General features: G+C 46.5%; 1 protein-coding gene across 1 annotated transcript; it reads right to left on the bottom strand.

The window, feature by feature from the left end:
- Positions 1-1,457: 1,457 nt before the first annotated feature.
- LOC102570248 (embryonic pepsinogen-like) lies at positions 1,458-13,022 on the bottom strand. Its single transcript, XM_006266204.2, has 9 exons — positions 12,967-13,022; positions 12,359-12,515; positions 11,247-11,358; positions 8,534-8,652; positions 7,036-7,235; positions 5,960-6,073; positions 4,187-4,331; positions 2,870-2,968; positions 1,458-1,595 (listed from the first exon to the last, which is right to left on the bottom strand). The coding sequence occupies exons 1-9, from the start codon at positions 13,020-13,022 to the stop codon at positions 1,458-1,460; spliced, it is 1,140 nt and encodes a 379-aa protein (XP_006266266.2).
- Positions 13,023-14,610: the final 1,588 nt, after the last annotated feature.

Here is a 14,610-nt window from a genome sequence, read left to right as displayed (position 1 = left end):
TCATGATTGATTGGTAACTGGTAACACAGTAGTTTAGCAGCCAGGCCTGCAGTAGTTCCTCCCAAGACAGACACAGTCAGTCCCACAAGCACCCATGTCATGAGTTTTGTCTGTCAGCAGCCAGAGGTGCAGGGCTGCAGAACCCAGAAGCCCTGCACTGATCTCCTCCACAGCTGGCAGGAGTTGTGGCCACAGCAGGGGCCGCCATCCCTGCAGCTGTCACCCCGCTGCGCCTTAACACGCACAGGGTCACCCATGGCATGAGGTTTGCTTGTCCGCAGCTTGAGGGGCAGTTCCCCCCAAACCCCTGCACTTATCTCCTTGAAACTTGGCAGGCTTTGTGGCCTCAGTAAGAGCTACCACCCCTGCAGTTTTGACCCCGCTGTGTTGTAACACGTAGATGTGACATGAGTTTTGCTTTCAGAAATTTGGGGTGCAGTTCCCCCTGAACCCCTGCACTGATCTCCTTGAGTAAGCTTCATACTCTCAGCAGAGGCTACCACTCCTGCAAATTTCATCCAAATCAGACAAAAAACAACAGTTATAGATATTTCATTGATTCCCCATTATACCCTATGGCCGGATCTCCGAAGTGGCTCTGAAGCACTTTGGAAGCTCCAAACCGCGTCAGAAAGCCTAACAAAGCCAGCGCTTCAGTCGAAGCAGGGTCCGAAGGCTTGCACAGCCCTATTGAGTAGTACCTATGGACTTGCAGAAGTTACTCTGGTAGACTGATCATGTGTGGCAGTTTTACCCTGGGCTAGCCATTTCCTCAATGCAAACTGGCTCTTCTCTAGGCATTAAGAACATCTACTTCAGGTGTCTGGGTTGGGAGTGATGGCACTGCCCTGTCTCACAAGGGTGGTGTTGTCATGAGGTGCTCAGATACTGCGGCAATAGTAACAACCAAGTAAGGGACAGCTTCTCACGTAATAAGAGCCACATAGCAGCATTCATTTCAGTAGAGTAATGGCAGGGTGCACCCACTGAGGATCTAGTTTAAAGTCTTTGGTAGAATTATTTATAGAGTATGGTAGGAAGAGTAAGGGTAATATAACATGACATGTGGGGGAGGCGGGGGTATGTTTAGCAGATTTAACTGGGAAGTGTTTTGTAGTTTATTTTGTATGCAAATGAATGTGGGGTCAAACAATTATGAATCATTCCAGTTTTCTTTATTTTTCTATAAGAATGTTATCAACTGTACACCAGACCAATGCATATAATCACATGCTACTAAGATTTTACTATGTAGTAAAATAGAATCATACAATCATACAAAGAAGGACCAGAAGGGACCTGTAAGATCATCAAGTCTGGTCCCCTGCCACGGGCAGGAGGTAATTGGGCTCAACTGAGCTCAATGAGGTGCTTGTCCAGCCTCCTCTTCAACACCAAAATATAGTAACGGTAAATTGATTGCAGGATGGATTGTAGCAGCTGCTGCTGGGTGATGTCTAAACAGACTTGGCCAGACCAACCCGGTTGTTTTTCCTGTCAAAGACGCTGAAGTACTCCCTGATGAATACATCTCCCAAGATCCACAGGTAGCTATCTGTCTCCTGCAAAATACTAGAGCAATCTTCTTGGCCATCCTAGATTTTGACAAACAAACAAACAAACAAACAAACAAACAAACATTAAAATCATTGGTTAGGAAGTCTTATTTGCTTCCAGAGAAGTTGGTTCATTTACTGTAATTCCCAACACCTTTATGAAGTCAAATTTTACAGAGCAAAATCCTGTCACTGGCTCCGACTAGAGCAGCAATTGGCAATATTCTTTTGCAGCCGGCTGGAATGACCCAGCTTGGGTTTGACACAGGCTGGTGCTAGGACCTGGCTGCTGACAATACGTTCTTCCCCTTGCTGTGGTGCAGGGGAAGCTCCCGCTGCCTGGCCATGGCATGGGCAAAGCCCCTCCGCCATCAGAATCCCACCAAAGCCCCCCAGCTCCACGGGCAGGTTCCCGTAGCTCCACAGGTCGATTGTAGCCCACAGGCCATAGGTTGCCAACCCCTGATCTAGTGAGCTGGCAGAGCCATTGTGGCTGGAGCACCAGCACGGATTTAGAGCCTTAAAAATATAGTAGAGTACAACATCAAGAGATCATTAAGTCAACCTTCTGCCCCAAGGCAGGGTAAACCTAGATGAAGGCTAGCCTCAATGGATGTTTGTCTAACCCATTCTTAAAACCTTAAATGAAGGAGCTCCCACAGCATCTCTCAGTAGCCTGTTCTAGTGCACATTTTTAGTTAGAGAATATTTCCAAATATCTAGCTCAAATCTTCTTGTCTTTGAATTATACCAATTCTTTCTTGTCCTCCCTCCCTGAAGAACCTCCTAATACCATCCTCTTGCATATTGAAGAGCTGTCCCCTCTTTGCTAAACTACAAAAGCCCACTTCTTTCAAGTTTTCCCCATAGGTCCTGTGTCCTCTTAGGGTGTTTGTTGCTCTCGTCTGGACTCTGTGCAGCTTGTCTTCTTGAAGTACAATGTGCAGACCTAGACACAACACCCCTACTGATGCCTCATCATCACTGAGCTGAGCAGAACAACTCTGCTTCCTTTCTTACATAAGATACTGCTAATACACTCCTCAGGCTGTACTTCAGACCTCCCCTAGCAAACCTGATACAAACCCTCCTAATGTCAGTCTTTCTACTTATTTCAGTAGGCCTTGGATCAGGTTACTAACTCCTTATCCCCAAAGCCTTCCCATGAGCATGCTTCTTGCTCTGCTTCCCAAGCCCTTCCCCCTGAGCAGTTGTGCAATGGGAGGGGGCAGCTGAGCTGAGACTGAACCCAGTCCATTTAGCTGTGCCCCATCGTGCTATTGTGTCCCATGAAGAAAGGCTCTATATCATACCTGCTCAGTGTAGGCTGAAGGAGGCAGAGGGAACTGGGTCCCATTCATTACAAAGATGACATCAGGCATGCTAGGAATGTCATTGCAGTTGACCTTATACTATACAAGACCAAAAAAAAAAATGAGAATCCAATTAGGAAAGAAACAACACAGTCATTTACAAGACAAAAGAGAGTAGACAGGCAGTCTCCGAAGCTAAGTGGTCTGGGGTGTGGGTAGTACTTGGATGGGTGACCACTCTGGAATCCTGTATTTGTAACAAGAAGTCGTGGCTGAATGCTTTGAGAAGAGTAAATTATGGAAACCGAAGGAGTAGCAAGACTTAATTTGGTCCCATTGTCACTGCTGAGAAATAGATGGAACTAGGTAGAGTTTGGATTTAGGTTGTTTTGGCTATAAATTAGGCAGGCATTTGGTTGAAGACAGCATTGGTTTTCTCCAGAGATCATTCAACCACATCTGACATGATTATTGATTCATATGTATGAAAGCCTTGATAAATGCCCACTTTCTGTTTGTTAATTCCATGGATTACCAAACCAGACCATTTCCCAAGTATCATCCTGACTGATCCAGTCCAAGATTAAGGACTGATAATCCCAAAAACAAAAATTAACTATTGATATAACAGTTGTAATAATATAAATCCAGAGCTCCCAGCCCGCTGTCCTCCCCCTCTCACAAATGTCAAGCCCTGGAGTCAGCCAGGATAGTACCCAAAGCTGTTTTATGATGAATTTTCTCCTCTAGTTAAGTTGATGTAACCCCTATGATATTTAAGGCATTTCATGGTGTAATGAAATAGGGTTTTTTTCCCCATACCTAAAGCCTTAATCTAGAATAAATCAAAGGTGTGCTCAACCCTAATGGCCATGTTGGGCTAGTGCATGCCAGATTTGGTAGCCAACTGCACACTGGGGAGTTATGTGGCCTTTTGCCTCCCCACAACCAATTAGACTGCAAATACAGTTGGGTCAAAGTCTGGATCTGGGTTCAAACTCATGTCTTTGGAGCTGTAGTAAAACATACAAATCATTTTGCTGCTAGGGCCCCCATATGAGAGAAAGTATTTCTTTGGACCCATAGGAAGTAGGGAACAAGAATAGAGAAGGTCCCTAGGACCAACCACAGGGAACCCTAGGACCAACCAGGACCCTGAGGCTTTTGCATTGTTGCTTTTTCTGAATTACTAGTAAAGCCAAAGCTCAGGAAGTGGAGTCAGACAGAGCCTGCAGGATCTGCTGGCAATGCCCCAGGGACTCAAACCCTTTGAGTGCAGGGTACGGTGTGACAACAGGCTCAATGAAGGACTCTTACCAGGCCATACGGTACCGGAATAGCTCCAATCACTTTCTGTATGCTGCTGATATCTGGTGAGGACCCAACCAAGAGAGAAGTGCCGGTATCAACAATAGCTTGGCAGCCAGATTCACAGGCGATCACCTTGCCGTTCACAATGATGCTGAATGAGTGAAAACATAAATAAGGTGCTTGAACTTGAAATGGTAAGAATGCAGAGAAGGCTGTAAAATGTTTGACCTTGACAACAGAATAAACAGCATTATTTGCTCAGGCTCAGGCCTGGAGTGGCTGACTCAGTAAATGCACTGTCCTTACACAAGCCAGCTCTCATTGACTTCATCCTGACTTCTGCCTGGACAAGGACTCCAGGAGCCTGGCCTCCATACAGTCAACTGCCATAGCATGAAACGTGCAATCCAAAGCCCACTGAAGTCAAGAGGAGCCTTCCCACACCCTCTAAGGTTTGCAATAGTCCCAACAAAAACTGGCCCAGATCCCAGTCCAGCTCCTTTAGGCTAACTGAACTATGACAGTTCATACAAGTTGAGGATCTGGAATGAGCCCACGCTCAGCTGGGGCTGATCCAGATCCAAACTCCAGCTGGAGGTGATCAGGGCCCTGACTGTGTGATCCCCAGGGCCCACAGGAAGAGGTCCCACCCACACTGGCCTACGTAAGCTCAGACCAACTGGGAGAGTGTTGTCTGGGCTGTCCTGCGTGACTGCTTGCTTTCTCCTAGATCCTGAATCTTGCCTCATCTAAATCTCTGCCTTGTTCCTGCTAGTACTTTGCACTGCCTGAACCTGTGCCTCTCCTGCCCGGATCCTTCTCTATGTCCTGTCTGTCTCTACTTTTATGCCTGCCTGAACCCATCTTGGACTGGTGTTCCTGTCCTGCCTGTTCCTGAGTGGTCCTGTCCTTGGCTTGGACTTGCTGGTACAACCAAGGCCCTTCTTTGGCCCTGATCTCATTACAACTCCGTTTTGATGCTTTGGACTCAGGCTGATACCCAGTTTGGGAATCAGTTGCTTCAGACCACTGTGAGTGGAAAGCTGCCGTGAAGCAGGGACTACATCGCTTCAAGATGGCGTGGGTCAATGAAGAGCTGGAGAAGAGACATCACAGGCTAGTACTCGGCATGCCAGTGCAAGCTCAACCAAGTTTGTATGTGCACCTTGCTGGAGGATCTGCCTATCACTTATCGGACTCCTCAGTCACTCCAGAAGCTGTGGTGGTACCCAGTAACCTATCAAGGGTGCAATGCCCATGGTCTCCTGAGACAAATGGCTGCCCATGACTGATGCCCTGCTTAAACTCAGTGCTCTTTACGGTACCTCCTGCTCTAGTATGTCTTCTTGGACTGACGGCTCACACCCCAGTCCAAACTTATGTGTGCCTTGTCTGTCGTACCACATATGCAGAATGGAGATGATAGCAGAAGATCGTTATAGTGATTACTGTGAATGTCCATAGGGAGGTGAAGTGACATCATCAAGGTCACCGAGCTAGAAAGTGCCAAGTTTGGACACAGATTCTTTTCCTAAGTTCCAGGCAGATGGGGCCTGGGGCCAAATTTACAAAGGTATTTAGGTACCCAAGGATACATTTAGCACCTAGTAGGATTTACCTTAGGGCCAAAGGGGTTAGACACCACTGATGTCCTGACTCCTAAAGTCAACATGATTTAGGTATTAATGCAGGAAAAATGACTTTTGGGTTTATATTTGCAACTGTGCAAGTGTACCAAAGACCATCATAGTTATTTAATCACCTTTGTGTGTTACATACCTGTCGATTGAGATCTGCCAATAGCTCTGGTAAGAGACAGGGATCCATTGGATAGGGCCAGTACAGTAAGATTCATCAATTCCCCCCAAAATGATCACACTACCAGTTTGGTTTCTAAAAATGACAAATGCGTATAATTACTTGAAATACCAATGTGTTAGGTGATATAGAAACACAGAAACTAAAAAGGACAGTCCCTTTGCCAAAGAGGTACAGTCTCAGCAATGAACCATTCCTAATAATAATTGCTTTCTTTCAAAAAACAGGAAAAAATGTGCATTTGTTTCTAACTGAAACATTTCAGAGAAATGATCAATTTAAGAATGTTCCCACCAGCAAGACCATCACTCCTTTTTCACCATTTGCTATTCTTCTGTTTAAAATTCTTTTAAGTCATGTAGCAGGGGCAGCAGAGTGTGACTTTGGTGACCGATCACACATCACAACAACTAGTGAATAAATTAGCTCTCCTAGGATACTTTGCACTAGGGACCTGAGAGCACTTTCAACAGCAGTATCTCCATTTTATAGAGCAAGAACCAAAGGCACACAGAAGAAGATTGTTTTGCCCCAGGTCCCATAGCAAGTCAGGCCAGGATGGAAATCAGGCTAGCACTGTAATCACTAGGCCATTGCGAAGTGGTTAGTGTTTGCTTTGGATTCGGATTTGGCCGATTCGGGGGACAGTGATTCAATTTGGTGATTCGAATCACTGTCCCGATTCAATGTGTCTGAATCTGATTTGGGGATTCGGCTCCTGCCAAATCTCCGAATCAGCCAGGCCCATCCCCTGCCTGGTCTCCCAGCCCCAGCAATGTCTGCCTCACTCGCCCAAGCTCCTGGTGCTTGTTAAAAAAAAAGCTCCAACCCAGTGGGTGGGAGAGCAGGGCTCTACTCCTGGTTCTACCACTGGTGATGGTGGCCGTAGGCAAGTCATTGCACCTCGCCATGCCTGCAACTTCACATTTATAAAATGGAGCTAACAACAGCATCAAGCAAGTGGAGGAATTTGGTCCAGGATTTTCCACCACCCTCCTATGGAAATGCATCACTTTCATCTTTAGAAAGATACTTACCTACTGAGGTACACTGAAAACACATCCTGCTGCACCAAGTTCTGGTTCATCATATTATCAAAGACAGGAGTAAGTCCACCAACAGCTGCATCTGGATAGGCCAGGCCCAGGACACCATCAAAACTGGTGTAAGTGAAAAAGTCTCCTGGCTCGCTGGTGCTCAGTGCTAACTGCTGGTTGGTGTCGATGATGGAAGAGACCTGGGAAGGAGATGGATCAGTTCTTTAGCTCCTTATCTGACCAGAAAACCACTGAGGTGATGGGTATTTGAAAGAATACCTGACCAGTCAAGCTATCTCCCCTACCACTGAGGGACCAGACACAGTCACAGCGCCTACTGTGAGCAGCTTGCTTGAGACAGCTGGTTATGAATACGCTCCTCAAAGTACTCAAAACTCACAATGCCTGAAAATGTGTTGGGGAATTCACTGGAGATATTCACTGCAGAAAAGACAGACTGGCAGGGCTCTGGGGGGTGGCAGAGTACACAATGTGCTCGCAGAATGGCCCCTTCCCCCTAATTGCAAAGATGCTGGTTTAGCACTGGGTGGATGGCCTTTACAACTGTTTGTCCACTCACTTCTGGCACCACCTCTGTGAAGAGCTATATAAGAAGGGAGACAAAGAAACCAGCGCTCCCATGGGGTGTGAAAGAGGCAATACTTGTGCTGTGAGTATATTCTGCATGGGTCTATGGGCTGGGCAGATGGCAGCTGGCTGTTGTAACCCCATCGGTGAGCAAGAGATGAGCTTGTAGGCTAAGGACAGACCTTATACTTAAGTTGTTTAAGAAGAGCTTGAACTAATGAAAGAAGCTTTTGTTTTCTTAAAGGGCTGGTAAACACTGTGTTATCAACTTTCTGCTGGGCTCCTGGGGAGCAAGGGGGAACCTCTCCTTAATCAGAGCATCCTGCTGCGGCCTGACCAGGCCCTCCTCAGCTCAACACTGAAAGAAAAGCCAGGGCTAGCCTAGCACCCCCGAGCTTCTAGCCTGAGCCACTGCAGGCATGTGCAGGAATGAAAAGGGAATGTTTATGCACCTCTAAATCAGTTCAAGCTTTGAAGTTTAAACAAACCTGCAAAGATTAAATCAATATAGGTGTAGGCTTTTTGAATGTCTGCCCCTAGACATAGAGCTGCATCCCCAAAAAGGGTATTATGCAGAGGCAAAGTAACCCCCTGTGAAGAGGAGACATTTTTGGAAACAGCATGACCTATGGCATGTGTCCCTGGGGAAGTGTGCCTATGTCCCACCTTTTAGCCAGGAGTTACGCACCTAAGTCCCTTTGAGGGTCTGTGCGGTGGTGCCCAATGGTACAGCCAAGCCTGTTTCATTGTTTGCATATCAGCCAGGGAGTAAGTAGCTTTACTGAGAGACTTGCCATTTACTGTCTCCTCCAGAGAGTAAGTGGGCACAGCACCACCCCGTTTGTGAATCACTGAAATAATGGGGAGGGCTTAGGGAGGGCTATATCCTTTCTGCTGCATTAGTACTTACTAGCACTGTATCAGATCCCACAACCCCATCCATGCTGCCTGTATCATACAGAATGGATATGTTGGTTCCTGCGCTCTTGTAGGTGGAGGATTTTGACGGATCAAACCTCCGGTGATTTTCTGCAAAAGAGTATTTAGAAAAAGCATCAGCATCCAGCCCTACTATAAAGAAGAGGATAAAGCTCAGCACGTAACTGTTTAGTGTAATCAATGATAATAAGCACTTAGTAATATCTAAGGTATTTCTTTGGCCTCTGTCCACATAGCATGTTCTTCTTGCATCAAACACCTCTCCCCACCTCCTGCAAATCAGGGTGTGTATATTAAGGAGGGAAGCTGGATTTCTGCCTGAAGTAGAAGCCCCCTGCTCTGATTTATACTCCAACATCAACTGCCCAGCTGCAGCACTGAAATTTCCTTTCAGGCAGGTAAGGGAGTCAATTGATTTAATGGTTCATTGTTCTTCACTCAACAGAGGTTAATGCTCATCTCTCTCTTTCTCTCTCTCTCTCTTTAATGGTCTTCATTTCCATCCATTAAGCAAGCTATCTTTTCTTCTACCAGTATAGCTGTCTGATAGCTACTACTTGTGTCACAGCCTTTTACAGACTTATGAATCCATAATCCTGGAAATCTTGTTTTCTTCATTTTTGCCTTCCCAAAGACAAGGTGAATATTATTCCAGGGCATGTTGTAAAACGTCGTAATATGGTAGTACCTCACAGTCTTTAATGCATTTTTACTCATAAGTTCCCTCTGGGGAAGGGCAGGGTAGAGCTGTTAGTCTTTTGGGGACGAAAAGGGGATAAGTGATTCACCCAAGGTTACACTGGAAATCTTTGTCAGCAGGGTTTTGAGTCTGAGGGTGCAGGCAGATGGGCAGTGTAAGCGAGAATAATATGCAAGAAATGTTCTAAGTTACAACAATCCCCACAAACCAAATACAAGTTCACTGTTGGCTCTGGGGGGAAGGGAATCTAGTTTCTGGCTGCAGCCTGCACCTGATTTCCACTGGCAACGGCCCCTCTTCCTCCCAGCCTGTGCCTCTTTCACAATGGGAGGGGAGAAAGGGGGCAGAGGGAGCTCATTCAAGGGTTACCCAGCCTTAGGGGGGCTCCAAGACACCCACCCCACCCTCCAGCAGGGGCTGAAATAATCCTAGACTGAACTCCCCCTGCCCCACCCCTTCCTCTGTCCCATTCTGAAAGCAGGCTGGGAGGCAGCACAGACAGAAGTTACAGAAGACACTCCCTTTTGAAATGTCTTCATTTGATCCCTTATGCAATAAGGGTTTAAATATTTGCCCAATCAGCCATTTTAGCAGCTGTCTGTGGCCATGCACATGTGTTTGGTCATGGTTATAGGCTGCTTTCTGTGATTGTATCGGACAAAAATTGCCACTTTTCTCTGTGCCTTAGCCTCTGACATCTCTGAAAATAGGAAAAGCCACTACAGCAAGAGAAGAACAAGACAGGCATGGAGATAATACTGTGCAGATGAAAGCAAGCCTGCCTAGAGGACTTTGCTATATCCAAATTTCAGTCCCTGTTCCTAAACACCTAGTTAGTCTTGTTGAAATTCAAGAGACTGTTCTTATGCATAAGAGTTTTCAGATTTGGAGTCCCCTTTCCCAACCTATATTAGCATTTGTGTATTGATATGGTAACCAAGTCCCCACTCTTACAAACATTAACTCACCAATTTAAGACGAGCTCAGGAGATGACTATCACAGATTTTGAATCTTGGCCCACTGATAACTATACAGCTCAAACCTTGGTAGCATTAAGATGGCCATTCAGCAATAGCCCAGCCAGTCCCATAGAAATCTTTGTCCCATCCCCATATCATCTAGGAAACAAGCCCTCACCTCTGCCAAAAACATCCTCAAGTGGCCACCCTTCAGCTTTCCTGGGAAGCCACTTTGGTCTCAAGTAGTGCAAGTTTGTTAAAGCACAAGGTCCAGAGGCTTCACTGACTCCACTCTGACAGTCATTCCTCCTTTCTCATGACAAGGGGGACCCAGCTCAGACACACAGCTGGCTACAGTTGTGGGCAGTGTCTCAGGGCAAGTGAGAAGTGATTCTTTCAGACCCCTGCTCCTGCTGTGTGGTTCCCTAGGTCTTAACCAGTGGGTGCGCCTACATGTGTGCTTCAGGCACTGTAGCCTATTTTACTGTGCATTAAAGTGTCACATAAAAACCCATGCAATTACACTAACATGCAATAAATAAACTACTGTGCATTAAGCATCACTTAACACATACATTTGGTACTGTGCATCAGGGCAGACTAATGGGCATTTATTTACTACCTCACATTGAAAGTACTAAATTTAATGCACGTTAGGAAATTTAGTACCTGTGCATTTATTTAGTACCTTGCATTGGAAGTACTAAATTTAATGTAATAACCCTTTCTAAGATCTAAGTTATTTGCAAAAGATGAATTGCTCTAGTATTTTTCTGTAGTCAAAAAAATGCATGAAAAGTAAGAGCTGGTATTTTGTGAGGAGCATCTTGAGCCTGTTGTGGGATTCCTTGAGCCTAAAAAGATTGAGAACCAGTGGCAGAGGGTCACACTGGGAGTTAGCTGTGAAATGGGCATTAAAGCCAGGTCTCCAGACTGAAAAAGATAGGGTCTCTCACACAATCTGTTCCATCACACCATATTAAAGGAGTAGCGTAGATGGGGGAGGAAGCATTCAGTTACTTACGGCAGGCCTGGCAGGTGATGGAGGGAACCCAGAGGTTGGATGAACCGGTATCAAATACAACAGTGAACTCCTGAGGGGGGGTCCCGATGTAGATTGTTCCATAGTACTCTGTCTGTTCAGGTAAGAGAGACAACAGTGATTCTCCGCAGTTAGTTATGCATACATGTGTGACCTCTACATGGACAATACTTCACTCCAGGCATGTGAAATGCTCACAGGAATAAGCACCAAGGGCCAGAGCCAATAAAGGACCTAAGCATCTCACTTTAGATACCTAGTCCAAACTGTTCAATGGGCAAGCCCCTTCTTAGCTGCTCCATCATACTGTGTGTGCCTGAATGCTGGGGGTGCTGCTGTTAGTGACTTGAAAGCTCCTAAGCACCGAGGCTGTACACCTGCAACTGTCTCAGGTTTGACAGGTGAGCATTTACATGTGCATCCAATACCGCAGCAAACTGAGCTGGGGTGCCACATCTCCTGCCAGTCAGCCTGCCAGCCGGGAGCTGCTCTGCCCTGGCTCAGTGTGCTGCAGAGAGGCTGGCTGGGGCACAAGGTCGCTACAGTACAGGGCTAGTTGGCAGGCAGTGCCCACACTGTAGCACCCTCATGCCCCAGCTGGCACAGGCTACACTTGCACTGGGGGGTTCCAGTGTAGCTCGCTCCGTAGACTCTGTCTGTTCGGGTAAGACACACACATACCAAATTGTCTTGCATACAACATGCACCTAGCACTGGAAATCATAGCGTGGCTTATGAAGGAAATACAGTAAGAGCCGTTTCTGCCCGTTACTGAGCAGAAATGAAAGTAAAACCTGCACCCACAGGGAGCAGAACAATGAGCAGGCCGGGCCCCTCCGCTGCTGCTATTCAATTACTTGTTACAAGGGAAGATCTTCTTTTCCCTTCAATCTGCCTTTTCTATATCAGGGTACATATTTTATTCCAGGGCATTTTGTATGTGAGAAAATGTGGTGATAGAGGCTTCGGTCTATATTGACAGGCTGAGCTACCCATCCAATACAACAGTCTTGGGATCCCAAGGAAACCTGTAACGCAACCATAATGTACCTCCCTCCCTAAAGCAAATCTATTGTACCAGAGCATAAACTCACATCAAAGTAGTTCAAGAGTGGCTCAGAGACCCCCTGGGAACCAGACGAGCGTGCATATTTGGTGCTGATGTCATAGTGGTGCTGCTTCAGGAAGTCTTCCAGCAAGCCCTTTTCCAGCAGGAGTTTCCTCGGTGTCTTCCCTTTCTGCAAAGGTATCCTTGTGTGCAAGAAAAAACAACAGCCAAGATCCCCAATCACTAATGCCCTTCAACAGACTTTTCTTGTGCACTGGGCCTAAGGGAAACAGTTTGCATTAAAGCCATCAACTCCCATGGCATTCGCAATGGGTTTCCTTATTTGGCTGATGGAATCAACATTTTAAATGGACTGAAATACTCCTCTGCTTATCAAGCGTGGGTATAGTCTCACCATGGCCAACACAAGCGTCTTCTCCATTTGGAGTGGCCTTGTCCCTCTCATAACTTCCCATCTCTTCCCAGACCTCATCTGAAAAGAGATCTTTTCTCTTTCCCATGTTTAAGCATTTTACATTTCCTATCCCTCTCATGTTAGATTAAATGTTCCGGGAGCCAGAAGGAACCATGAGATTATTTTATAAACTGGTTAGCAGCAGCACATGAAGCAGAAGCAGTCATAGAGCAACTTACCTGCTAAAGCCTTCAGAGAGGGCAAAAAGAGCACAGAGAACCACCAAGACCTTCATCCTTCTGTTTCTACAGAGACTGCTGCAGATGCTGAGCTGTTGAACATAACTTGGCTGCTTTTATACTCTGAGGTTGACCCTCCTCAGGGGAGGACCTCCAGGAAGTCAGATTACACGAGTAATTCCAGCTAAGTCTGGTGATAGCAGATCACTCTGCAAACACCCCAACAGCTGACATAGTACTGACACCATAACAATCGATTTCTAACAGCAGTACATTGCACCGAAGAACAGCGCACGTGTTATTTGCTACAGCAGATTGTGCCTGTGATAATCATTTGGAGTGCTTTAATGTTTCGCTGGTTTATATGTCCCTTTTCATAGTTTCTTAGTTTCCTAAGAAGGGGCTGGAAGTGACCTTAGAAGAGCATTGGTGTGATGGCACAGTTGGGTGTGCTACTATGCAGAGACGTGGGCCTCTCTGTGCCAGGCCCAAAACCTCACTTCGAGGGTCTCCCTTGGGGAATCTACAGCCATTTCTCCTGCTTTGTTGAGAACCCTGCCAGCCTAGGGTTTGGGATGCTCCTGCAGTTTCCTGCCTGTTACCCAGAATCTTTTCCAGATAGCGAGCCCACCACCACATTCGGGCATCCCTTTATGTGTTCCACTTTCATGTTGAACTCCTGAAGCTGTCATGCCCACCTTTGAAGCTTGGCATTGGTTTTGTGCATTGTCTGCAGCCATTAAAGTGGGGTATGGTCTGTTAGGACTGTGAACTTCTGTTCCCACAAATGGGGCCTCAGCTTGTTCAGTGCCCAAAAGATTGCCAAGGACTCCTTGTGCACCACCTCTGCCTTCTCCTCCTAATCAGCACATGGGACCAACTCATCCTGTTCCTCAGGGGATTCATCAGCAGAGGACATCCAAAATATGGCATCATTCCTATCATCGTAAGGTTTGAGCATGTTTACACGCTCCATCTTAGGCTTTTTACTTGACTTATTTGCAGCAACAACATAAGTCACGTCAGCCAGCTTGTCCTGGATGATATGAAGACCTTCCCAAGCTGTCTGAAGCTTGTCTGACTTTAACAGCAGGAAAACCATAACCGTATCCCTCGGCTTCAAGGTATGTAGGCGACCCCCCCTTGTTGTACCAGACACTCTGCTTCTCCTGGGCCCGGGTCTGGGTCAAGGAGTCTTGCACCACCTTCATCATGTCAACCAGCTTTTGGCGAAAGCCTAGCACATACGCTACCACTGATATTTTGGAGGAGATCTTCCCTTCTCACTCTTGTTTCACAAGATCAGGAGGGCCCCTAACGCACCTCCCAAACATCAACTCAATGGGTGAGAACCCAGTAGACTCCTGAGGCACCTCCCTGTAAGCAAAGAGCAGATGTGGAAGCTTCTCATCCCAGTTGCTGGGGTGTGAGAGTCTACATAGGGCTTCAGCATGCCCTTCAGGGTTTCATTGAACCTCTCTACTAGCCCATAGGTCTGTGGGTGATAGGCTGTGGTCTTGAGGTGTTTAACCCCACAGCACTTCCACAGGCACTCCATCACCTCTACCAGGAAGTTCCCACCCTTGTTAGTCAAGATCTTGAACTAGAAAGCCAACCAGAAAAAGATCTTTGTAAGGGTGTCAG

The sequence above is a fragment of the Alligator mississippiensis genome, chromosome 14, assembly GCF_030867095.1.
Source record: "Alligator mississippiensis isolate rAllMis1 chromosome 14, rAllMis1, whole genome shotgun sequence".
Lineage (NCBI taxonomy): Eukaryota > Metazoa > Chordata > Crocodylia > Alligatoridae > Alligator > Alligator mississippiensis.
The sequence above is the reverse complement of the archived record's forward strand: the minus strand, read 5'-3'. Positions and strand labels throughout refer to the sequence as shown.